At 46.0% G+C, this 27081-nt stretch overlaps 1 protein-coding gene across 3 annotated transcripts in view; it reads right to left on the reverse strand.

Moving 5' to 3' along the window:
* The window catches only part of LOC106567433 (actin-binding LIM protein 3), a 136012-nt gene that overhangs the window by 34331 nt on the left and 74600 nt on the right, over nt 1-27081 (reverse strand). For all 3 annotated transcript variants that reach the window (XR_014380112.1, XR_014380113.1, XM_014136675.3), the window contains exons 4-9: nt 14854-14966; nt 9673-9799; nt 9131-9224; nt 6909-6996; nt 3874-3932; nt 3430-3501 (exon numbers count right to left, since the gene is read on the reverse strand). Coding sequence is in view for 1 of the 3 variants with exons in the window: in XM_014136675.3 (XP_013992150.1) it covers nt 3430-3501; nt 3874-3932; nt 6909-6996; nt 9131-9224; nt 9673-9799; nt 14854-14966 (553 nt within the window). In the remaining 2 variants the exon portion in view is untranslated. The remainder of the gene's footprint in view (nt 1-3429; nt 3502-3873; nt 3933-6908; nt 6997-9130; nt 9225-9672; nt 9800-14853; nt 14967-27081) is intronic.

A 27081-nucleotide genomic window follows, 5' to 3' on the forward strand; every position in this document is an offset into this window, starting at 1 on the left:
ACAATGACCCAACACTTCTCCAGGCTGTGTAAGGGCTATTCTACCAAGAAGGAGAGTGATGGAGTGCTGCATCAGATGACCTGGTCTCCACAATGCTCCGACCTCAACCAAATTGAGACGGTTTGGGATGAGACGGACAGCAGAGTGAAGGAAAAGCAGCCAATAGGTGCTCAGCATATATGGGAAATCCTTCAAGACTGTTGGAATGCCAGGTGAAGCTGGTTGACAGCCAAGAGTGTGCAAAGCTGTCATCAAGGCAAAGAGTGGCTACTTTGAAGAATCTAAAATCTAAAATATATTTTGATTTGTTAAACACTTTTTGGTTACTACATGATTCCATATGTGTTATTTCATAGTTTTGATGTCTTCACTATCATTCTACAACGTAGAAAATAGTAAAAATAAAGAAAATCCCTTGTATGAGTAGGTGTGTCCAAACTTTTGACTTGTACTGTATATAAACTCAGCAGAAAAAGACATGTCCTCACTGTCAACTGCATTTACTTTCAGCAAACTTAACATGTGTAAATATTTGTATGCACATAACAAGATTCAACAACTGAGACATAAACTGAACAAGTTTCACAGACATGTGCCTAACAGAAATGGAATAATGTGTCCCTGAACAAAAGAGGGGTCAAAATCAAAAGTAACAGTCAGTATCTGGTGTGGCCACCAGCTGCATTAGGTACTGCAGATTTGCCAGTTCTTGCTGTGAGATGTTACCCCACTATTCCACCAAAGCACATGCAAGTTCCAAGACATTTCTGGAGGGAATGGCCCTAGCACTCATCCTCCGATCCAAAAGGCCCCAGATGTGCTCAATGGGACTGAGATACAGGCTCTTCGCTGGCCATGGGAAAACACTGACATTCCTGTCTTGCAGGAAATCACACACAGAACGAGCAGTATGGCTGGTGGCATTGTCATGCTGGAGGGTCATGTCAGGATGAGCCTGCAGGAAGGGTACCACATGAGGGAGGAGGATGTTTTCCCTGTAACGCACAGCGTTGAGATTGCCTGCAATGACAACAAGCTCAGTCCGATGATACTGTGACACACCGCCCCAGACCATGACGGACCCTCCACCTGTAAATCGATGCCACTCCAGAGTACAGGCCTCGGTGTAATGCTCATTCCTTTGACGATAAACGCGAATCCAACTATCACCACTGGTGAGACAAAACCGCAACTCGTCAGTGAAGAGCACTTTTTGCCAGTCCTGTCCAGCGATGGTGGGTTTGTGCCCATAGGCGACTTTGTTACCGGTGATGTCTGGTGAGGACCTGCCTTACAACAGGCCTATAAGCCATCAGTCCAGCCTCTCTCAGTCTATTGCGGACAGTCTGAGCACTGATGGAGGGATTGTGTGTTCCTGGTGTAACTCGGGCAGTTGTTGTTGCCATCCCGTACCTGTCCTGCAGGTGTAATGTTCGGATGTACCGATCCTGTGCAGTTGTTGTTACACATGGTCTGCCACTGCGAGGGCGATCAGCTGTCCATCCTGTCTCCCTGTAGCGCCGTCTTAGGCGTCTCATAGTATGGACATTGCAATTTATTGCCCTGACCACATCTGCAGTCCTCATGCCTCCTTGCAGCATGCCTAAGGCACGTTTACGCAGATGAGCAGGGACCCTAGGCATCTTTCTTTTGGTGTTTTTCAGAGTCAGTAGAAAGGCCTCTTTAGTGTCCTAAGTTTTCATAACTGTGACCTTAATTGCCTACCGTCTGTAAGCTGTTAGTGTCTTAACAACCGTTCCACAGGTGCATGTTCATTAATTGTTTATGGTTCATTGAACAAGCATGGGAAACAGTGTTTAAACCCTTTACAATGAAGATCTGTGAAGTTATTTGGATTTTTACGAATTATCTTTGAAAGACAGGGTCCTGAAAAAGGAACGTTTCTTTTTTTGCTGAGTTTATTTTTGTAATTATACCCCTGTTTTCGTGATATCCAATTACGTTCCAATTACAATCTTATCTCATCGCTGCAACTCCCCAACGGGCTCGGGAGAGACTAAGGTCGAGTCATGCGTCCTCCGAAACATGACCCGCCAAGATGCGCTTCTTAACACCCGCTCGCTTAACCCGGAAGCCAGCCGCACCAATATGTCAGAGGAAACACTGTTCAATCGAGGATCTGAAATCAGCCGGGCAGAAGCCTGGATCGCCACAAGGAGTTGCTAGAGCGCAATTAGCCAATTAAGGCCCCCCCCCCGGCCAAACCCTCCCCTAACCCGGACGACGATGGGCCAATTGTGCGCTGCACAGTCACGGAGAGTTGTGACACAGCCTGGCTGTAGTGACGCCGCAACACTGCGATGCAGTGCCTCAGATCACTGTGCCACTCGAGGAGGCCCCCTAATATAATTTTGTATCCAATTAGGCCTACCTAGCAAAGTTAGCAAACTTCCCCGTTTTTTACATTGTTATAAAGAGTGTTTAATCCCGATTTTTGCTGACAGACATGATACGTTGCATTGATTGATGGACCACGTCAAATTGGCTAGCTAGCTAAGAAAGGATTATGTCAATTTGACTAGTTAACAAGCTAACTTTTAGTGGATAAACTAGATGGCTATATCCAAATATAGTTTCATTTGCTTGTCATCTATAGTGGTGATGACAGTAGTCCGACTGACAACTTCACCAGGACAAAGACTTTCCAAAAGCTTAATCTCTGATGAAGCAAGCTAAATGCTTAGCTAGCTAGCTAGCTAAATGTGAAATGGATAGGCTACCCTCACGTATCTGAAATTACATGATCAATTGAAAAGCATACAGTTACTTACTGTATAACTATGATGATAGAGCTAAATGTAGAATCATGTGGAAATGTGTAGTTCTGACTATTCTCTTCAAGAGGTGATAATATTAAAACCAAATAGTTATAACATTTATTTAACAATCCCTTGAAAAACGGCACGTGGTTGTCAATGGTTTAGCGGAGCTGGGGTTCTCCTTGCTCCCCAGCAGCCTAATCGAACGCTTGGCACCGTATCGTGACGTTTTATTGATAACAATTTAAAGGACCTCTATTGGCTCGGCCCACACTCAACTCAACGACAGCAGACGTCTCTAAAAAAGATCTTTACCATGGTTGCTTTCCTTTACAATGTAATAGAGTATACCCAAGGTCAGCTTCACAGTGCAACAGTCAACAACGGAGAAAGTATGTGAACCTACTTTAACATACATCACTAATACATTGGATATAACAAACACTGTTGTCTCAAACAGACATACAAACACCTGAAGCAAACCACATAAATGACATAAACACATAACTGCACATGGTGGACTGTCGACCCATGTGAATGACTGATGGCTCTGAGTAACAGGTCCTGCAAAGAGGGCTACACCTCCAGGACAGGCTGGCAGCCAACAGGTGTACATGTAATCAAATAACCATGGCGACAGACTACTCACACAGATGACGCGGCTCGGGGAACCGATGCTGGAGCCAGGGGGGGAAATGGAGGCCTCAGAGGTACGTCTTAACTGTGGGAACAAACACACACACACACACACACACACACACACACACACACACACACACACACACACACACACACCATGTGTGTCAGAGTAAGCCTGCAGAGGCCAGACTACTGCTGAGGGAGACAGAAACTGACAGAGGCAAACCAACCAACAACAACACCCCTGCATTTACCTCAGATCCTCTCCCGAGTCTGCTCGATTATACCCCAGCCTGACACGACATCTTATTCCAAGAATAGGAACGAGAGGGATTCAGTTCAGACTAAACTGCAGGAGTTTCTAGGAGGATATAGTAGTGTAATAGTGGTGTTCTATAGTTGAGGTCAAAGTGTTCTAACAGGAAGGGAGACAGAGACACAGGGTTCTACTCACCCTGAGTTTCTTCTCCAGCCGCGCTGCTTGTTTACACATGGGATGCCACACCTCGGAACCTGTAGTGGAGACACATTCGCAATCAAACATACGGTTGTAAAAAAAAATAACTTCACATTCATTCCACTACACAACGGCTATTGCAATTACAATACTGTAAAAAAAGCACTGGGGTGCTTTTTATTATTGATAACTGGAGTAGAAGGCCACAGTTCTTCTGCGGTTCACAGCTCAGAAATGTTTTTACAGTGTGTCGCGTGTTCGTAAACTTTTTAACACACACACATCAAACGCATGTGACAGTAGATCAGCACTTCTCAACAACAGCCATACATCAAAGGTGACCTAGAGTACATATCTCAGAGAGGCTTGGAGGCTGAAGTCGTAACTCTCCCTCTCTCTTTTCCCTCTCTTTCCCCTTCCTCTCTCACTCTCTCTCGCGCGCTTTTTCACGCAAGCGCACACGCACACGCACGCGCACGCGCACGCACACGCACACACACACACACACACACACACACACACACACACACACACACACACACACACACACACGCACACGCACGCACACACAGGGTGATAGACTAAAAGGTTATTTCATTCTAGTTCTTCCTGGGAGGGATGGAAACACTAAACCACTAATGTCATGCTCCTCCTCAGTGCTCCTCAGTGCATATTAACTGCTAATGAGAGAGTACCAGGTACTTCCTCTCGTACATCCGGTTTCCCCAGCCTCTAGGGCGATACACCACTGTTCCTGTACGCGGGACTGAGTGGCTGCCTGCCTGGATATCACGTTCCACATCAGAAGCATTGCGGGAAGTCGGTACAGAATGCAGCATTTGGCCTCCAGTCAATTCAATTAGGATTTCATGCTTACAATCTACAGTTAATATCAGTCCTATAAATCTAGCACAGCCATAGATAGGCCTAGAGCACGATCTGTGGTAATCAATAGTCCACCCACCATGCATTTGACGCTCAACAGCACCTAGGCCTATCTCCCTCAATCGATAGTTAGACCCCTTCAAAACTTCCCGCATGAATGTTGTGAGAGGAAGTCTCCTCCCTAGGTTTCCTAACACAACCTCGGTAACCCTATTTGTGAATGAAGGGTTACAGGAAATAAATCTAATTCGCATCAACCTTTTACAAAAATGCATTAAACTTAAAAAAATAAAAAATAAAGAATGCTTTTCACCCCACTCTGAAAATAGGTAGAAATACTGTAGCTACACTATCTAAATAGCGAAACCTGAGCGGTAGCAGCCTTCAGACAGAAATAAATCAGAACCAAGGCTCTATAGATGTTCTTTTTCTCACAAATTCGAAATGACAAAGTATCAATGGCAGCCGATGCTGAATTATTTGACACAATTTACATAAATACACTGTGCACAAGAAAATCCTCAACACAATAAAAACTACAACTTAAATAGATATATTTAGGAAAACCGTCAGTGCTGAGGGTAAGACAGGTAGTCCATAGCTTAGTGGTTGAGCAGCATAGTCATGTATGGTATCGTGCTGCTTTGGTCGCGCTTGGTTCTGCACCTGATGGGTTTCAACATTGTCGAGGACCGGGTAACACGACGAGAGATGGAGGTGTGTTCGGGGACAGCACTTGGTGGTAGGGGGCCGGATTGAGGAGGGTCTTTGCAAACTCTACGTTCAGGTTTTCCCGATATGTTTGCAGGGAGGGCAGACTGGGGCAGCTGTAGCCGTTGTATTTTATGCCCAGTATGATGGCTATACCCCCCCCCCCCATCTGTAAATTGGAGAATTTTGTTGGATAATTCTTTCTAACACCTGAAAGGCTTCTTTCTACCTCCAGTAGGTTAAAGGAAAACATATTATGCGCTTTGCATCATATGATGCAAAATGTATCATACTGGCTGTATGTCTCTATTTTGAAAGTTATACACTGTATCTTGAAAAACTTGATTGCTGACATGCAAATCATTTTGGGACTATATACAATGGACTAATGAAACAAATACCAAAATATCGTTTTTGGGTGGAATTTTCCTTTAATGTTGTTGAGGAACTTCCAGTGTTGTACAGCCGGGTCGCTTGCTGCGGTGTTGACATACGTAGTGAATATCAGGGGCCCAAGCAATGGAGGAGGCCACATGACATGCTCTGAAGGATCAATCTCTACCTTTAACAATTTGCCATGCAGTCAGAGTGTGTTGGATTGATTCACTGGCCTTTGTTATGTGGCTGGTAATTGAGTAGCTCCCTGAGCTCCGATCACTCAGCCCTCCTTGATGTCCCCCTCTTAAATTAACCTTCCAGGGGAAACATAACCTTGGGGGCTGCATGCTCTTGTGTTACAATATGCTAATGGTGTGTGTTAGTGGTCTCGCCGTGATTCAGAGTAGCATGTTAATGATGTGGAGTAGCATGGGTTAGCATTGTCTGACCTCTGGAGACTGTGGCAGTGTCCCTATGCCCTATATAGTGCACTACTTTTGACCAGTAGTGCCCTATATAGAGAATAGGGTGGCCTCTGGGATGAAGACTGCATATAATGATGGAGCTAACGGGCGATGAGAAGCCGGCAGACCACTTTAACATTCTTCACAGTGAGCTATAGTAGCTGAACAGAGTGTACTGTATTGAGTGGCCATCAGAGGCTCTGTAGAAGAGTCAGTTAAGGCCAGTCTATTCAATTATGTACAGTATCGCTGTGATCAATAATGGTGGGAGACTGTTTATGAAACTGTCATAATTCAAAGTAATGGCAGGCCAAGGCCCTGCTGAATAACAGTCTGAAGTGAGGAGTTTGTCCGATTCATCCTATACTGAGTTTTGGAAGTGCATGATGTCTGGAAATCCATTTTAGAGAATGGATGTTACTTTGTGTTATTTTAGGGAAGGGTTATTATCACCCAAGAGCAAATTACCACTGGATGATTGCACAAGTGAATAGGGCTCACCATCAAAGTGCATTGTGCATTAAAGTTAATCATACAGCACATCAAAGTAAATCATGATGTTACTATCGTCGACAGGAAAAGAGCCTTACTTACCTGTAAGGTACATCTCCTCTCCTTCTGTAAACATCATCTGACAGCGGGCACAACGGGCACAGGTGGGGTGGTAGTGCTTTCCTCCTGCCTGAGAGACGGAGAGGCAGAGAGACAAAGAGACAGAGAGACAGAGAGGCAGAGAGGCAGAGAGAGAAAGAGAGAGAGAGACAGAGCGACAGAGAGAGAAAGAGAGAGAGAAAAAGAGAGATAGAGGCAGAGAGAGAGAGAGAGAGAGAGAGAGAGAGAAAGAGGGGCAGAGCGAGAGAGAGAGAGAGAGAGAGAGAGAGAGAGAGGGGCAGAGAGAGAGAGGCAGATAGAGAGAGGGGCAGAGAGAGAGAGGGGCAGAGAGAGAGAGAGAGAGAGAGAGAGAGAGAGAGAGAGAGAGGGGCAGAGAGAGAGAGGGGCAGATAGAGAGAGGGGCAGATAGAGAGAGGGGCAGAGAGAGAGAGGGGCAGAGAGAGAGAGAGAGAGAGAGAGAGAGAGAGAGAGAGAGAGAGAGAGAGAGAGGGGCAGAGAGAAAGAGAGAGAGGGAGAGAGAGGGGCAGAGAGAAAGAGAGAGAAGAAAAGAGCAACCAGTGAAGAACAAACACCATTGTAAATTCAACTTTATTCAAATTTATTTTCCCTTTTGTACTTTATCTATTTGCACATCATTATTATAGCCATACTATGACATTTGAAATGTGTCTATTCCTTTGAAACTTGTGAGTGTAATGTTTACTGTAAATTTTTGATTGATTATTTCACTTTTGTTTATTATACGTTTCCCATGCCAATAAAGCCCTTTGAATTGAATTGAGAGAGATAGAGAGAGGGAGGGAAGGAGAGAAAGGTAGGGATGGATGAAGAGAGAGATAAAGAGAGAGAAAGAGTGAAGGAAAGAGAGAGGGAAAGAGAGTGAGAGAAAAAGATAATAATATCATTGGGAGTGGATTTCAGAAGATATAAGACGGTTCCAGCCCAGGTGATTTTAGGCACGCAGGTGAGAAGATGGAAAAAGAGAAAGAAGAGAAAAAGCATGTAAGTGATGGATGCTACTCAGACACAGCTCCAGGACACTCCAATTCCACTCTCTTCCAAAGCAATTTCATAATCACTCAGTGATTATGTCAGTTTCAATTAGCCACTGTGTGTCCAAGGTGTGCCTTTCACAACGTTTTATACACACACTCCAGTCGATTCACAGTTCACAGCCTTCTCATAGAAAATGACAGGCACATCTGATCTGGTGCAGAGAAGAGAAGGTTCCAGTATTTTTAAAAATGTCCCTCTAAAATGAATTGTAATTTTAGCAGAGCAGATATCTGTTAAGAGTATATTGCATTATTCTACAGTCACCTACAGAAAAACACAAAACGAGCAGCACCAATACACCCATACGTTTCTCTTTAGGGAGTGAAATGATTCTGGATGGATTCTAGCAGTGAGACAAAGAACCTCAGTCATCACATACAAATACAGTATAGCGCTACAAGTTAAAAACAGTTAGTTCTAACACCACAAAGAGATGGAAAGCGAGCCAGCTGAGTCATCTTGGATCATTTGGGGTAAATGCTAAATGTGTTCCTGTGAAGCCTCTGAATGTCTTCCACTCCTCCTAAAATGCATGTCTGTGTGCGTGTGTGTGTGTGTTACAGTGTCCCACCTTAAGGTGCAGGGGTTGTCAGAGGCCCTCATGTTTAGACATGATGACAGAGCATTAAAAGCCTCTCTATTTTTAGAGCTGTGACGGCACGCAGTCTGCATACATTTGCTCTCGTCTGCACTCAGCGCATTCAAGGAGCCTGGATTGATTTCAACTCAACAGCACTAATCATATGCATGGACATTATGACTGGCAATACAGCGATACCTTTGATGGTGTCATAGTGTTTTGTTCATTTGTATTCTTTAGTGTGATCTCTAAGAAATACCAGAGTACTTTACTTATTTAATGTGGTTCATATCAAGACAAAACAAGAGGTTGATTTTCACTTCCCCTCCATGTCTGTCAAGGTTTGATTCTTTAAAATTAGATCGACGCTAAGATTACAAAACTGCTGTCTTGTCTGTGAGGTAATGAATAGGCACTACACACACTTAATGCAAAGATTGATGCTGATGTCTCATTCATAAATCAATGCTTTGTGGTGAAGTTTGTCATTGGTTTATAATTAGTGAGCGGTCGGAAGCAGTATGAGATGAGGTCACAGACAGACAGACAGACAGACAGACAGACTCACCTCAAGCACTCTGCCACTGATGTATCTGATACACGTTGCACACTGGATGCCAAACTGAGCGTGGTAGTCAGTCTCACAGTACGGAATACCATCCCTGAGAAAACACACACACACACACAGATAAACACACACGTAGTAGTCAGTAGCTAGTCTTTCAATTAGTCAAAAGAAAATGAAAACAGTCCATTATAACAGATGGATACAGTTTATGGATGGCATGTCGCGGCTATGTGTGCAGTAAATGTGCAGTGCAGTATATGTATGGGGTGGCAGCGTAGCCTAGTGGTTAGAGTGTTGGACTAGTAACCGAAAGGTTGCAAGTTTGAATCGCTGAGCTGACAAGGTACAAATCTGTCGCTCTGCCCCTGAACAAGGCAGTTAACCCGCTGTTCCTAGGCCATCACTGAAAATAAGAATTGGTTCTTAACTGACTTGCCTAGTTAAATAAAGGTCAAATGTAGGAGGATTCTTCGGAGGAAGATACTATTGCTGTACTTCTAGTACTTTACTGGTATTGTGACGTTACCACAGAGTGCACCTACTTGCTGATGTACTCCCCGGTCAGCACAGTGCCACAGGTCTGACACTTGAAGCAGCTGACATGCCACTGCTTCTCCAAGGCCAGGAGGGACTGGCCATGTTTGATCTCCTCCTTACAACCCGCACAGTCTGAGAGAGAGAAGAGAGAGACGCCTTTTTAAATATTTCTTACACCGCTGAATTCACATTAAAATAAGCCTACAATATGCTAGTGTGCTGATGTGGGGACGGGAGATGGAGAGAGAGAGAGAGAAAGATTGAGATGAACAGAGAATAAACACAGAATGAAAATGGAAGAGCGGCAAGATGGGGCTAAAACAACATTGAACCAAACGTATTCTCTCCGGTAAGGAATCACAAATATGCATCAGATCGGATGTGATGTACTATCCAGTACAGATACAGTCTAGAGCATCAAGTAGCTCTACTGGAGGCTGTGGGTGTAGTGAGTGGAGGATAGGAGTGGGCAGAGAGGAGCAGAGCAGAGGGAGTTATGGCAGACGATGACTCATGGCCGTGACGGGGGAAGGTTGCATTTATTGTCATTAATCTTGCCCTGGAGGCAAAACTGCATTTTAAACCTAACCCTAACCTTAACCACACCGCTAACCCTAATGCCTAACCTTAAATCAATTGTTGTTTTAGTCCATTTTTACGATATAGCCAATTTTGACTTTGCAGTTGGCCCATCTAGTGGAAATCGCTCAGTTCTGCCTCCAGGGCAAGATACATGACAATAAACGTTGGAAAAGGGTCGGGCTCCCATTTGTGATCATTTAAGCTCGACGTCTCGCCTGTCCCCCACCCCTGCTCTCCTCCCAGAGAGAGAGAGATGGAGAGTCCTACTCCAAACTCACCTATACTGAATGTATCATCCTTTACACTCCACAAACATCTTGAGTTCGGTCATGCCTGTACATTTTTCACACTCCAGTCTCAGGTCACAACGGACACACCCAGGGCTCCTCAGTCCTCATTTGTGATATGACTCTGCTGCCTGCTGTTTGGTTAACAGGTGTTTCTCACCACTCTGGCTCAGTGCTGTTTGTCAGGCCTACTCTGCCTGGCACATCCACACCCATACTGAGCGTTTAACACTCTGGCTGTTCTCAGATAAAACAGTATCTTCCAGCTAATAACCATAGGGAAATGGCTTTGCTGGACAGGCAGGCAGTATTTCCACCTGGTGACACATGGACAGGGCAGCCATCTGGACAGGGCAAGGTGGCTAACTCAACACCACTCACTCAGGGCAGGTAGGCACTGTACCAGTCCGCCTGGATCCTGGGAGACTCAGTTCAAATACCTGATATTGCCAGTCATATTAAGGCAGACATTATCATCTATTTTAGGTCATAACCGTGGGACATTGTGGGACAATTTCATTTATTCATCTCTTATAGATAACCATTAAAACAAAAGACACCAGATGCCGAGCAGGGAAGTTGTTTGGTAATCAAACTCCCATTCATTTAGGTCATTTATTTTTTATTTAACCTTTATTTAACTAGGCAAGTCCGTTAAGAACAAATTCTTAATTACAATGACGGCCTACCATGAGCCCATGTCTGCCTGATCGTACTGCGACTGGAGGACTGCAATATCAAAGCATGTGTCTGTTGCCAGGTAGATTAATAGCAGTCATTTGAGGATGAGAGATATTATTGATTGATGTGATATCAAGCCCGTCACCCGCTCAGCCCTCTAGTGTGTTACTGCTACTGTGCCATCCCCCCCTCTCTCTGCACTAATGTACTTAACCAGGTGTCCAAGGTACATCATGAAATCTCTACACACAACTCAATGAAGATTTAATGGGACTGTAGTAGTGGGCGGATTAACATGATTAACAACCATATGCACTGGTTATATGACGGGGGGGGGGGGGGGTCCTACTGTATGTTGAGATCTGGTGGGGGGGTCCTACTGTATGTTGAGATCTGGTGGGAGGGTCCTACTGTATGTTGAGATCTGGTGGGGGGGTCCTACTGTATGTTGAGATCTGGTGGGGGGGGGTCCTACTGTATGTTGAGATCTGGTGGGAGGGTCCTACTGTATGTTGAGATCTGGTGGGGGGATCCTACTGTATGTTGAGATCTGGTGGGGGGGTCCTACTGTATGTTGAGATCTGGTGGGGGGGTCCTACTGTATGTTGAGATCTGGTGGGGGGGGGGGGGTCCTACTGTATGTTGAGATCTGGTGGGGGGGGGGTCCTACTGTATGTTGAGATCTGGTGGGGGGGGTCCTACTGTATGTTGAGATCTGGTGGGGGGGTCCTACTGTATGTTAAGATCTGGTGGGGGGGGTCCTACTGTATGTTGAGATCTGGTGGGGGGGTCCTACTGTATGTTGAGATCTGGTGGGGGGGTCCTACTGTATGTTGAGATCTGGTGGGGGGGGTCCTACTGTATGTTGAGATCTGGTGGGGGGGTCCTACTGTATGTTGAGATCTGGTGGGGGGGTCCTACTGTATGTTAAGATCTGGTGTGGGGGGGTCCTACTGTATGTTGAGATCTGGTGGGGGGGTCCTACTGTATGTTGAGATCTGGTGGGGGGGTCCTACTGTATGTTGAGATCTGGTGGGTGGGGGTCCTACTGTATGTTGAGATCTGGTGGGGGGGTCCTACTGTATGTTAAGATCTGGTGGGGGGGTCCTACTGTATGTTGAGATCTGGTGGGGGGGTCCTACTGTATGTTGAGATCTGGTGGGGGGGTCCTACTGTATGTTGAGATCTGGTGGGGGGGTCCTACTGTATGTTGAGATCTGGTGGGGGGGTCCTACTGTATGTTGAGATCTGGTGGGGGGGGTCCTACTGTATGTTAAGATCTGGTGGGGGGGGTCCTACTGTATGTTGAGATCTGGTGGGGGGGTCCTACTGTATGTTGAGATCTGGTGGGGGGGGTCCTACTGTATGTTAAGATCTGGTGGGGGGGTCCTACTGTATGTTGAGATCTGGTGGGGGGGGGTCCTACTGTATGTTGAGATCTGGTGGGGGGGTCCTACTGTATGTTGAGATCTGGTGGGGGGGTCCTACTGTATGTTGAGATCTGGTGGGTGGGGGTCCTACTGTATGTTGAGATCTGGTGGGGGGGGGGTCCTACTGTATGTTGAGATCTGGTGGGGGGGTCCTACTGTATGTTGAGATCTGGTGGGGGGGTCCTACTGTATGTTGAGATCTGGTGGGGGGGTCCTACTGTATGTTGAGATCTGGTGGGGGGGTCCTACTGTATGTTGAGATCTGGTGGGGGGGTCCTACTGTATGTTGAGATCTGGTGGGGGGGTCCTACTGTATGTTATGATCTGGTGGGGGGGTCCTACTGTATGTTGAGATCTGTGGGGGGGGGGGGGGGGTTCTACTGTATGTTAAGATCTGGTGGGGGGGTCCTACTGTATGTTGAGATCTGTGGGGGGGTCCTACTGTATGTTGAGATCTGGTAGGGGGATCCTACTGTATGTTGAGATCTGGTGGGGGGGTCCTACTTTATGTTGAGATCTGGTGGGGGGGTCCTACTGTATGTTGAGATCTGGTGGGAGGGTCCTACTGTATGTTGAGATCTGGTGGGGGGATCCTACTGTATGTTGAGATCTGGTGGGGGGGTCCTACTGTATGTTGAGATCTGGTGGGGGGGTCCTACTGTATGTTGAGATCTGGTGGGGGGGTCCTACTGTATGTTGAGATCTGGTGGGGGGGTCCTACTGTATGTTGAGATCTGGTGGGGGGGGGGGGGTCCTACTGTATGTTGAGATCTGGTGGGAGGGGGTCCTACTGTATGTTGAGATCTGGTGGGGGGGGTCCTACTGTATGTTGAGATCTGGTGGGGGGGTCCTACTGTATGTTAAGATCTGGTGGGGGGGTCCTACTGTATGTTGAGATCTGGTGGGGGGGGGTCCTACTGTATGTTGAGATCTGGTGGGGGGGTCCTACTGTATGTTGAGATCTGGTGGGGGGGTCCTACTGTATGTTGAGATCTGGTGGGTGGGGGTCCTACTGTATGTTGAGATCTGGTGGGGGGGTCCTACTGTATGTTAAGATCTGGTGGGGGGGGTCCTACTGTATGTTGAGATCTGGTGGGGGGGTCCTACTGTATGTTGAGATCTGGTGGGGGGGTCCTACTGTATGTTGAGATCTGGTGGGGGGGTCCTACTGTATGTTGAGATCTGGTGGGGGGGTCCTACTGTATGTTATGATCTGGTGGGGGGGTCCTACTGTATGTTGAGATCTGTGGGGGGGGGGGGGGGGGGTTCTACTGTATGTTAAGATCTGGTGGGGGGGTCCTACTGTATGTTGAGATCTGTGGGGGGGTCCTACTGTATGTTGAGATCTGGTAGGGGGATCCTACTGTATGTTGAGATCTGGTGGGGGGGGTCCTACTTTATGTTGAGATCTGGTGGGGGGGTCCTACTGTATGTTGAGATCTGGTGGGGGGGTCCTACTGTATGTTGAGATCTGGTGGGGGGGTCCTACTGTATGTTGAGATCTGGTGGGGGGGTCCTACTGTATGTTGAGATCTGGTGGGGGGGTCCTACTGTATGTTAAGATCTGGTGGGGGGGGTCCTACTGTATGTTGAGATCTGGTGGGGGGGTCCTACTGTATGTTGAGATCTGGTGGGGGGGTCCTACTGTATGTTGAGATCTGGTGGGGGGGTCCTACTGTATGTTGAGATCTGGTGGGGGGGTCCTACTGTATGTTAAGATCTGGTGTGGGGGGTCCTACTGTATGTTGAGATCTGGTGGGGGGGTCCTACTGTATGTTGAGATCTGGTGGGGGGGGTCCTACTGTATGTTGAGATCTGGTGGGGGGGTCCTACTGTATGTTAAAATCTGGTGGGGGGGGGTCCTACTGTATGTTGAGATCTGGTGGGGGGGTCCTACTGTATGTTGAGATCTGGTGGGGGGGGGGTCCTACTGTATGTTGAGATCTGGTGGGGGGGGGGGTCCTACTGTATGTTGAGATCTGGTCTATGCATCTCCTGTATTCGCTTTTGTCGCAGATGAATCTACAAATGCTGCTATTGCATCAGAAATTCACGAGGTCATCATCAGGATATAGTGATTCCACTGAGAGGTGCGGTGTGCTGAAGCCTTGTCCTATGGGACCATTGCTGTGCTGTATGACACTGATCGTGTAAGTCCAGCTGAGGCCCTGTACTACGAGAAGGTTATTCTGATATGGAGACTTACGGCTGGGTCCGTGGATCTTGACCGGCTCGCTGCTGACCAGTGAATGAGAGCACTGCTGACAGACACACTTCTTCCCACAGAAGGTCACCCTATCTCCGATAGGGAAAGGCTTTCTGGGAAACAAGACAAAGGAAGACATCAGACATGTATTCTGCTGAACCTGTAACATCATACAGTACGTATACTGTGTAATAGACAGCTAGGCAATATTATTTTACACAACTGCACATGTTGTGTTTAGTAATTTTTCATGATGTACTGTTTGGTGGTCCAATTATAATACATTTTGTAAATTCTCCCTTTAAAAAAAACACTCAAAATAAATCGATGAGAAAATCCTGCAGTAGGCTTATGTCCTTTACAGGGGGTGCCATATTTACTTTTGTCCAACAATGACAGTGAAATCCGGGGTCCTGCCGGAGGACAGAGCAGAGACGACGACAGCACAGCAGTGGTACCGTTCTATACAGCCATTCTGGAAGTGTTTGCTAATGTATCACTAACTAACTACCCAACACTGAACAGCTGAGCACTGAGACTAATGATGCTTTGATGTGACTGAAGAAGATTAGACGTGATTATTCCTGCATGCACTTGGGATTATATTATGTTTAGAAAAGGTTTCTTAAAAAAAATAAACCTTTGAGCAGAGGGCGCTTCATTTGGTCAAGGAGGGAAATGTGGTTCTCTTTAGTAGCACATGAGAGAGAAACGGCATCAAAGGCCCAGACCTCCGTTCTAATCGCATTCATACTGATTAGAAGGTCACTCTCCACGCAGACACACACACAGGCACGCTCTCGCACATGAAAGAGCGAGGACGGAGCCCCTTTCCAAAATATTCATCAAAACAAACATCTTTAGCCAGTGGATAAAGGATGTCATGCAACATTTAAAAGCAGAGAAAAGACATTATTCCGTTAGAGGATCTGCAATTAAATATGATCATCTGCCAAACTTTCTTATCTTTTGTAGAAGGCATGGACCCAGCTAATTTCATAACTCCTTAAACGAACCCAAATAAGAATTGATATCATTATTTGTATTTTCTTTACTTTATGTTTGTTTGTTTCTTTTTCTGGTATTGGGGTGGAGCTCTGTTGAAGTATGGGGGGTTGGGGTGGAGCTCTGTTGAAGTATGGGGGGTTGGGGTGGAGCTCTGTTGAAGTATGGGGGGTTGGGGTGGAGATCTGTTGAAGTATGGGGGGTTGGGGGTGGGGCTATGTTGAAGTATGGGGGGTTGGGGGTGGGGCTATGTTGAAGTATGGGGGGTTGGGGTGGAGCTCTGTTGAAGTATGGGGGGTTGGGGGTGGGGCTATGTTGAAGTATGGGGGGTTGGGGGTGGGGCTATGTTGAAGTATGGGGGGTTGGGGTGGAGCTCTGTTGAAGTATGGGGGGTTGGGGTGGGGCTATGTTGAAGTATGGGGGGATGGGGTGGGGCTATGTTGAAGTATGGGGGTAGGAGTGGGGCTCTGTTAGTCCATGGGGGGATGGAGTGGGGCTTTGTTAGAGCATGGGGGGTTGGGGGGGCTCTGTTGAAGCATGGGGGTTAGGGTGGGGCTCTGTTGAAGCATGGGGGGGTTGGGTTGGGGCTCTGTTAAAGAATGGGGGGATGGGGGGCTCTGTTGAAGAATGGGGGAGGGGTGGGGCTCTGTTAGAGCATGGGGGTTGGGGGTGGGCCTTTGTTGAAGCATGGGAGGTTGGGGCTCAGTTGAAGCATGGGGGTTGAGGTGGGTCTTTGTTGGAGCATGGGGGGTTGGGGTGTGGCCCTGTTGAAGCATGGGGGGTTGGGGTGGGGCTTTGTTGGAGAGTGGGGGGTTGGGGTGGGGCTTTGTTGGAGCATGGGGGGTTGGGGTGGGGCTTTGTTGGAGCATGGGGGGTTGGGGTGGGGCTCTGTTGGAGCATGGGGGATTGGGGTGGGGCTTTGTTGGAGCATGGGGGGTTGGGGTGGGGCTCTGTTGGAGCATGGAGGTCTGGGGTGGGGCTCTGTTGGAGCATGGGGGGTTGGGGCTCTGTTGGAGCATGCAGGGTTAGGATGGGGCTTTGTTGAAGCATGGGGGGTTGGGGCTCAGTTGAAGCATGGGGGTTGGGTGGGGCTTTGTTGGAGCATGGGGGGTTGGGGTGGGGCTTTGTTGAAGCATGGGGGTTGGGGTGGGGCTTTGTTGGAGCATGGGGGGTTGGGGTGGGGCTTTGTTGGAGCATGGGGGGGTTGAGGTGGGGTTGATGCGGTAGGGGATCTTATATTTTTTTACCCTCTACCTGTTTGTATGTATAATCTTTAAATGACAAATAAAGGGCCTCCCGAGAGGTGCAGTGGTCTAAGGCACTGCATCGCAGTGCTTGAGGCATCACTACACACCCGGTTTCGATCCCAAACTGTGTCGCAGCCTCGTCCGGGATAGGGGATTGTTTGCCTGGCCGGGATGTCCTTGTCCCATTCCGCTCCAGCGACTCCTTGTGGCGGGCCAGGTGCATGCACGCTGACTTTGGTCACCAGGTGTACTGTGCTTCCTCCGACACATTGGTGCGGCTGGCTTCCGGGTTAAGAGAGCAGTGTGTCATGAAGCAGTGCAGCTTGGCAAGGTTGTGTTTCAGGAGGATGCATGGCTCTCGATCTTTGCCTCTCATGAGTCCGTACGGGAGTTTCAGCGAAGGGACAAGACTGTAACTACCATTTTGATATCACAAAAATATATATATATTTTTTTTATATAAATAAAATAAAAAAACGTCCATTTGCACATTTCTCTATCATCGTGAAAAGGTATGGCAAACTCTTTCAAATGTAGGCCTGTCCGAACCGTAGCAACCTAAATTGAAGACTTATGCAAATGTAATAGGTTGTGACACAGTGACACAACTAGCCTATATAAACAATATCGTTATGTAGACGACCTGCAAAGAAAAGTGCCAAGACAAATGATTCTTAACAAAACAGAGAAAAGACATGGAGATACTAAAGCAGACAGGATGGGTATTTAGGGCTACAACTCGTTGGCAAATCCCAACCTCTGCTCTGCATTCATTACACACACACACACACACACACACACACACACACACACACACACACACACACACACACACACACACACACACACACACACACACACACACACACACACACACACACACGTCTCTTTGGTGTGTTGTGTGCTGACAGGGTGGCCCTGAGGGCTTCAGTGGTAATATCCGGTGACAGGGAGGCTGACAGAGATATCCACCCTCCCTGGAGTCATGATGGGCCATTGGACAGATCCTGTATCCAGCCACACGGCAGCCAGGCATGCAGGGGAATATGCGTCACACCCGCTTGGCCACAGCAGCTAAACTGGGCCAGCAGAGGTGATCTTCATGCTGCACATTGAAACAAACATACTGGCCGCGTCCCAAGTGGCGCCCTATTCCCTAGACAGTGTACTACTTGTGACCAGGGCCCATTTGGGATGCAGGCGCTGTTTCAAACATGCTGAGGACGATGCAGTGTGCTATGAACGACAGACAATACTGTCGAATGTACTCGGGCAAACAACGCATCCTGCATAGTGAGGTTTGGGAGACGTGGGGCTGATCTGTGGCTGATGATGAGTGTTTTACTTGTGGTGACTGCTGACTGCATGAGGGGATGCCAGCTCTGCTGCCGCTACCGAAAGCTAAGAGTCAGCATCTCTAGCAGGGCAGGCAGCGCTATTAGGGCAATGTTTGGTGAAGATTCATGTCCCTTACACATGGACTACTCCGTAACATCATTCAATATCATGTACTGTTTCACTAGCCAACTGACAGTGGTATATTCCCTATCACCTTGCATATCACTGTCAAGCATCTGCCCAAATTACATCTCATAACACCATACAGTGTGTCAGGTCAGCATGTAATAGCATTGAACTACAGATTGCAAACAGTGCAAAACACATTCATTAACATACACATCTGTGCACCATGGGACATACACGCACAGCCATGTAAGCAGTAGTGCTCTCAGCCTATCAGGGCCCTAGGTGGGGAGGTTACTGTGGGTTAGACTGTAAATCCACCCCAGCCCTGGTGCCACCTGCTACGGCCACCTGCCACCGTGCGTGACCCCCTGCCTGCCCAGACCACCTGGGCATTCCATAGTACAACACAGCATGCCACTTACACCAACCAACCAGACGCAGGTCTGCCTTGGCACGCCACACAGAGAGTCTAGAACACAGAGAGACACGACAGTTGAGAGTGTGGGTGTTTGAAAAATAACAAAACAAATAACATAATAAATCAAATAAAAATGAATAAAATGGCTTAGAGGGAACAATTCAAGTCAAAATGTCCTTCAAGAAATGATAGAAAATGCCAGCAGAGGTGTAGTAGGTCAACTTGTTGCTGTAGGGTATGTATGTGTGGGGGTGGTGCATGTGGCTTCGCTTGGATGTGTTCATTTGTGTTGTACAGTCGTGGCCAAAAGTTGTGAGAATGACACAAATATTCATTTTCACAAAGTCTGCTGCCTCAGTTTGTATGATGGCAATTTGCATATACTCCAGAATGTTATGAAACATGATCAGATGAATTGCAAAGTCCCTCTTTGCCATGCAAATGAACTGAATCCCCAAAAAACATTTCCACTGCATTTCAGCCCTGCCACAAAAGGACCAGCTGAAATCATGTCAGTGATTCTCTTGTTAACACAGGTGTGAGTGATGACGAGGACAAGGCTGGAGATCACTCTGTCATGCTGATTGAGTTTGAATCATTGTTCTTCCTCTGTCAACCATGGATACCTGCAAGGAAACATGTGCCGTCATCATTGCTTTGCACAAAAAGGGCTTCACAGGCAAGGATATTGCTACCAGTAAGATTGCACCTAAATCAATCATTTATCGGATCATCAAGAACTTCAAGGAGAGCGGTTCAATTGTTATGAAGAAGGCTTCAGGGCGCCCAAGAAAGTCCAGCAAGCGCCAGGACCGTCTCCTAAAGATGATTCAGCTGTGGGATTGGGGCACCACCAGTACAGAGCTTGCTCAGGAATGGCAGCAGGCAGGTGTGAGTGCATCTGCACGCACAGTGAGGCGAAGACTTTTGGAGGATGGCCTGGTGCCATGAAGGGCAGCAAAGAAGCCACTTCTCTCCAGGAAAAACCTCAGGGACAGAATGATATTCTGCAAACGGTACAGGGATTGGACTGCTGAGGACTGGGGTAAAGTCATTGTCTCTGATGAATCCCCTTTCCGATTGTTTGGGTCATCCGGAAAAAAGCTTGTCCAGAGAAGACAAGGTGAGCGATACCACCAGTCCTGTGTCATGCCAACAGTAAAGCATCCTGAGACCATTCATGTGTGGGGTTGCTTCTCAGCCAAGGGAGTGGGCTCACTCACAATTTTGCCTAAGAACACAGCCATGAACAAAGAATGGTACCAACACATCCTCCGATAGCAACTTCTTCCAACCATCCAGGAACAGTTTGGTGATGAACAATGCCTTTTCCAGCATGATGGAGCACCTTGCCATAAGGCAAAAGTGATAACTAAGTGCCTCGGGGAACAAAACATCGATATTTTGGGTCCATGGCCAGGAAACTCCCCAGACCTTAATCCCATTGAGAACTTGTGGTCAAACCTCAAGAGGCGGGTAGACAAACAAAATCCCACAAATTCTGACAAACTCCAAGCATTGATTATGCAAGAATGGGCTGCCATCAGTCAGGATGTGGCCCAGAAGTTAATTGACAGCATGCCAGGGCAGATTTCAGAGGTCTTGAAAAAGAAGGGTCAACACTGCAAATATTGACTCTTTGCATCAACTTCATGTAATTGTCAATAAAAGCCTTTGACACTTATGAAATGCTTGTAATTATACTTCAGTATTCCATAGTAACATCTGACAAAAATATCTAAAGACACTGAAGCAGCAAACTTTGTGGAAATTAATATTTGTGATGTTCTCAAAACTTTTGGCCACGACTGTACATACTGTGCACATATTTCTACTACCGTATGCCTGTAAGGTCTCTCTCTCTCTCTGGCCCATGCTGCTGCAGTGTGTGTCTGGCCTCACTAACATCCTCCTGCAACTATATATCCCGAGACATCTCAACCAGCAGACCAATATAGAAGAAACCACAAATTCGTCAAAAACCCTCTAAAGACTCTAAAACAGTGACAGTGAACCACACAATCAGAGAGAGCGCTTTTGACATTGTAATACCCCTGAGGTCTTAGATTCCCAGCATGACAAGCAGAAACAAGAGGCTGCATGTCCCTTTCTCTCCTCTCAAGACAACATCCTTCCACACTGAACTGAGGCTGCATGTCCCTTTCTCTCCTCTCAAGACAACGTCCCTCCACACTGAACTGAGGCTGCATGTCCCTTTCTCTCCTCTCAAGACAACGTCCCTCCTCACTGAACGAGGCTGTATGTCCCTTTCTCTCATCTAAAGACAACGTCCCTCCTCACTGAACGAGGCTGTATGTCCCTTTCTCTCCTCTCAAGACAACGTCCCTCCTCACTGAACGAGGCTGTATGTCCCTTTCTCTCATCTAAAGACAACGTCCCCTCCTCACTGAACGAGGCTGTATGTCCCTTTCTCTCATCTAAAGACAACGTCCCTCCTCACTGAACTGTTCCCTGTCTTGGAAGATCTGATGAAACATCTGATAATTTCTTTGTTTTCTGATTATGCTGATTTCTCTTCTTTATCAATTTTATTCAGCACTGATTAAATGCCAGCATCCCCAATAAAACAAATGATTCACTACTTTCCTCCACTCGTTGTCTCCATGGTAAACTCAATAATTTAATCAAACATGATCCAGCACAAAGTTGGCCTCCGATGTGCATCGAAGGGCCAGCAATGATCAATGTGGTGGATATACTGTACATAAACTCAGCAAAAAAGAAACGTCCCTTTTTCAGGACCCTGTCTTTTAACCTGTTGGGGCTAGGGGGCAGTATTTGCACGGCCGGATAATAAACGTACCCGATTTAATCTGGTTACTACTCCTGCCCAGTAACTAGAATATGCATATAATTAGTCGATTTGGATAGAAAACACTCTAAAGGTTCTAAAACTGTTTGAATGGTGTCTGTGAGCATAACAGAACTCATATGGCAGGCCAAAACCTGAGAAGATTCCATGCAGGAAGTGGAAATCTGATTTGTGGAATCACCTTCAACACTTTGCCTATGAAACACACCGTGAGTTAGGATTCATTTAGCACTTCCTAAGGCTTCCACTAGATGTCAACAGTCTTTACAAAGTGGTTTGAGTCTTCTCCGGTAGAAACTGACCGAACGAGAGGCCTGGAAAGTTGGTCATAGGGGGAGGGCCATTACTACTATGACGCGGGCACCCGTGGGTACCCTTTTGTTTAGTAAGACAATGCAATCGTCCGCCTTGAATATTATTGAAGCTCTGATTGAAAAAGGCCCTAAAGATTTATGTTATACAACGTTTTACATGTTTGAACGAATGTAGATATATTTAATTTGCACATTCGTGACGACAAGTCCCGCGCGCCTCGTACATTATGAGTAGCCTTCGGAACGCGCTAACAAGAAGGAGCTATTGGGACATAAATTATTAACTTTTTCGAACAAAACTACATTTGTTGTGGACCTGGGATTCCTGGAAGTGCCTTCTGATGAAGATAATCAAAGGTAAGGGAATATTTACAATAGTATATTGGATTTTAGATGGTTCCAAGATGGCGCTAACCTGTATCGCCTAGCCTATTTTTCTGAGCATAGCACCCAGTTTATTGCAAAGTGTGATTTCCCAGTAAAGTTATTTTTAAATCTGGCAATGCGGTTGCATTCAGGAAATGTTAATTTATAATTCTTTGAATGACAATATTACATTTTAACAATGTTTTCGAATAGTAATTTTGTAAATTGTAGCGCTGATTCACCGGAAGCATTTGAGGGAAAATATTTTCTGAACGTCACGCGTCGATGTAAAATGCTGTTTTTATATATAAATATGAACTTTATCGAACAAAAAATGCATGTATTGTGTAACATGATGTCCTAGGAGTGTCATCTGATGAAGATTGTCAAAGGTTAGTGCTGCATTTAGCTGTGTTTTGGGTATTTGTGATGCATGCTAGTTGCTTTGAAAATGGCAGTGTGATTATTTTTGGGTACTCTCCTAACATAATGTAATGTTTTGCTTTTGCTGTAAAGCCTTTTTGAAATCGGACAACGTGGTTCGATTCAGGAGAGGTGTATCTATAAAATGGTGTAAAATAGTCATATGTTTGAGAAATTGAAGTTATAGCATTTATGAGGTATTTGTATTTCGCGCGACGCGATTCCACTGGCTGTTGACTAGGGTGGGACGCAGCATCCCAGGTTCCCAGACAGGTTAACCTCTCTAGGGTCGGCGGGACGAAATCGTCCCACCTACGTAACAGCCAGTGGAATCCTGTGGCGTGTTATTCAAATACCTTAGAAATGCTATTACTTCAATGTCTCAAACATATGACTATTTTACACCATTTTGAAGACAAGACTCTCGTTAATCTAACCACACTGTCCGATTTCAAAAAGGCTTTACAACGAAAACAAAACATTAGATTATGTCAGCAGAGTACCCAGCCAGAAATAATCAGACACCCATTTTTCAAGCTAGCATATAATGTCACAAAAACCCAGAAGACAGCTAAATGCAGCACTAACCTTTGATGATCTTCATCAGATGACACACCTAGGACATTATGTTATACAATACATGCATGTTTTGTTCAATCAAGTTCATATTTATATCAAAAAACAGCTTTTTACATTAGCATGTGACGTTCAGAACTAGCATACCCCCCGCAAACTTCCGGTGAATTTACAAAAAATTGACTAAATTACTCACAATAAACGTTCACAAAAAGCATAACAATTATTTTCATAATTATAGATACAGAACTCCTCTATGCACTCGATATGTTCGATTTGAAAATAGCTTTTCGGTGAAAGCACATTTTGCAATATTCTCAGTAGATAGCCCGGCATCACAGGGCTAGCTATTTAGACACCCATCAAGTTTAGCACTCACCAAAGTCAGATTTACTATAAGAAAAATGTTATTACCTTTACTGTCTTCGTCAGAATGCACTCCCAGGACTTCTACTTCAATAACAAATGTTGGTTTGGTCCCAAATAATCCATAGTTATATCCAAACAGCGGCGTTTTGTTCGTGCGTTCAAGACACTATCCGAAAGGGTAAAGAAGGGTGACGAGCACGACGCATTTCGTGACAAAAAATGTCTAAATATTCCATTACCGTACTTCGAAGCATGTCAACCGCTGTTTAAAATCAATTTTTATGCCATTTTTCTCGTAAAAAAGCGATAATATTCCGACCGGGAATCTGCGTTTAGGTAAAAAGACGAAAGAAAATAAAGCATGGGGTCGACTCGTGCACGCGCCTAAGCCCATTGTCCTCTGATCGGCCACTTGCCAAAAGCGCAAATGTGTTTCAGCCTGGGGCTGCCTCGATATCATTCAGCTTTTTCCCGGGCTCTGAGAGCCTATGGGAGCCGTAGGAAGTGTCACGTTACAGCAAAGATCCTCAGTCTTCAATAAACAGAGACAAGAAGAACAAGATCTTGTCAGAGAGGGCACTTCCTGTAAGGAATCTTCTCAGATTTTGGCCTGCCATATGAGTTCTGTTATACTCACAGACACCATTCAACAGTTTTAGAAACTTTAGGGTGTTTTCTATCCAAAGCCAATAATTATATGCATATTCTAGTTACTGGGCAGGAGTAGTAACCAGATTAAATCGGGTACGTTTTTTATCTGGCCGTGTCAATACTGCCCCCTACCCCCAACAGGTTAAAGATAATTCGTAAAAATCCAAATAACTTCACAGATCTTCATTGTAAAGGGTTTAAACACTGTTTCCCATGTTTGTTCAATGAACCATAAACAATTAATGAACATGCACCTGTGGAACAGTTGTTAAGACACTAACAGCTTACAGACAGTAGGCAATTAAGGTCACAGTTATGAAAACATAGGACACTAAAGAGGCCTTTCTACTGACTCTGAAAAACACCAAAAGAAAGATGCCCAGGGTCCCTGCTCATTTGCGTGAACATGCCTTAGGCATGCTGCAAGGAGGCATGAGGACTGCAGATGTGGTCAGGGCAATAAATTGCAATGTCCGTACTGTGAGATGCCTAAGACACCGCTACAGGGAGACAGGACGGACAGCTGATCGTCCTCGCAGTGGCAGACCACATGTAACAACAACTGCACAGGATCGGTACATCTGAACATTACACCTGCGGGACAGGTACAGGATGGCAACAACAACTACCTGAGTTACACCAGGAACGCACAATCCCACCATCAGTGCTCAGACTGTCCGCAATAGGCTGAGAGAGGCTGGACTGAGGGCTTGCAGGCCTGTTGTAAGGCAGGTCCTCACCAGACATCACCGGCAACAACGTCGCCTATGTGCACAAACCCACCGTCGCTGGATCAGACAGGACTGGAAAAAAGTGCTCTTCATTGATGAGTCCCGGTTTTGTCTCACCAGGGGTGATGGTCGGATTCACGTTTGTGGTGTGTCACAGCATCATCGGACTGAGCTTGTTGTCATTGCATGCAATCCCAACGCTGTGCGTTACAGGGAAGACATCCTCTTCCCTCATGTGGTACCCTTCCTGATGTCTCATCCTGACATGACCCTCCAGCATGACAATGCCACCAGCCATACTGCTCGTTCTGTGCATGATTTCCTGCAAGACAGGGATGTCAGTGTTCTGCCACGGCCAGCGAAGAGCCCGGATCTCAATCCCATTGAGCACGTCTGGGACCTGTTGGATCGGAGGGTGAGGGCTAGGGTCATTCCCACCAGAAATTAGAGGTCGACCGATTAATCGGAATGGCCGATTAATTAGGGCCGATTTCAAGTTTTCATAACAATCAGTAATCGGTATTTTTGTCCACTGATTTGCCGATTTCCTTATTTAAAAAAAAAAGTTGCACCTTTATTTAACTAGGCAAGTCAGATTAACCTCTTATGGCTAGGGGGCAGTATTTTCACGGCTGGATAAAAAACGTACCCGATTTAATCTGGTTACTAATCCTACCCAGTAACTAGAATATGCATATACTTATTATATATGGATAGAAAACACCCTAAAGTTTCTAAAACTGTTTGAATGGTGTCTGTGAGTATAACAGAACTCAAATGGCAGGTCAAAACCTGAGAGATTCCTTTACAGGAAGTGGCCTGTCTGACCATTTCTGGAACTTCTTTGCCATCTCTATCTTTAAGGATCTCTGCTCTAACGTGACACTTCCTACGTCGTCCATAGGCGCTCAGAGCCCGGGAAAAACCTGAACGTCGTCATCACAGCCCCAGGCTGAAACACATTATCGCCTTTCTCAAGTGGCCGATCAAGGGACTCTGGGCTTAGGCGCGTGACCTGGCTGCCCCCGTCTTTGTGATTTTTTCCTCTGTTTGCCGAAAAGGAGATTCCCGGTCGGAATATTATCGCTTTTCTACGAGAAAAATTGCATAAAAATTGATTTTAAACAGCGGTTGACATGCTTCGAAGTACGGTAATGGAATATTTAGAATTTTTTTGTCACGAATTGCGCCATGCGCACGACCCTTCTTTACCATTTCGGATAGTGTCTGGAACGCACGAACAAAACGCCGCTATTCGGATATAACGATGGATTATTTTGGACCAAACCAACATTTGTTAATGAAGTAGCAGTCCTGGGAGTGCATTCTGACGAAGACAACAAAGGTAATGAAACTTTTGTAATAGTAAATCGGAGTTTGATCAGGGCTAAACTTGGTCGGTGTCTAAATGGCTAGCCGTGATGGCTGGGCTATCTACTGAGAATATTGCAAAATGTGCTTTCACCGAAAAGCTATTTTAAAATCGGACATATCGAGTGCATAGAGGAGTTCTGTATCTATAATTCTTAAAATAATTGTTATGTTTTTTGTGAACGTTTATCGTGAGTAATTTAGTAAATTCACCAGATGTTTGCGGGGGGTATGCTAGTTCTGAACGTCACATGCTAATGTAAAAAGCTGGTTTTTGATATAAATATGAACTTGATTGAACAAAACATGCATGCATTGTATAACATAATGTCCTAGGGTTGTCATCTGATGAAGATCATCAAAGTTTAGTGCTGCATTTAGCTGTGGTTTTGTTTTTTGTGACATTATATGCTAGCTTGAAAAATGGGTGTCTGATTATTTCTGGCTTGGTACTCTG

This window comes from Salmo salar, chromosome 13 (genome assembly GCF_965601325.2).
Source record: "Salmo salar chromosome 13, fSalSal1, whole genome shotgun sequence".
Lineage (NCBI taxonomy): Eukaryota > Metazoa > Chordata > Actinopteri > Salmoniformes > Salmonidae > Salmo > Salmo salar.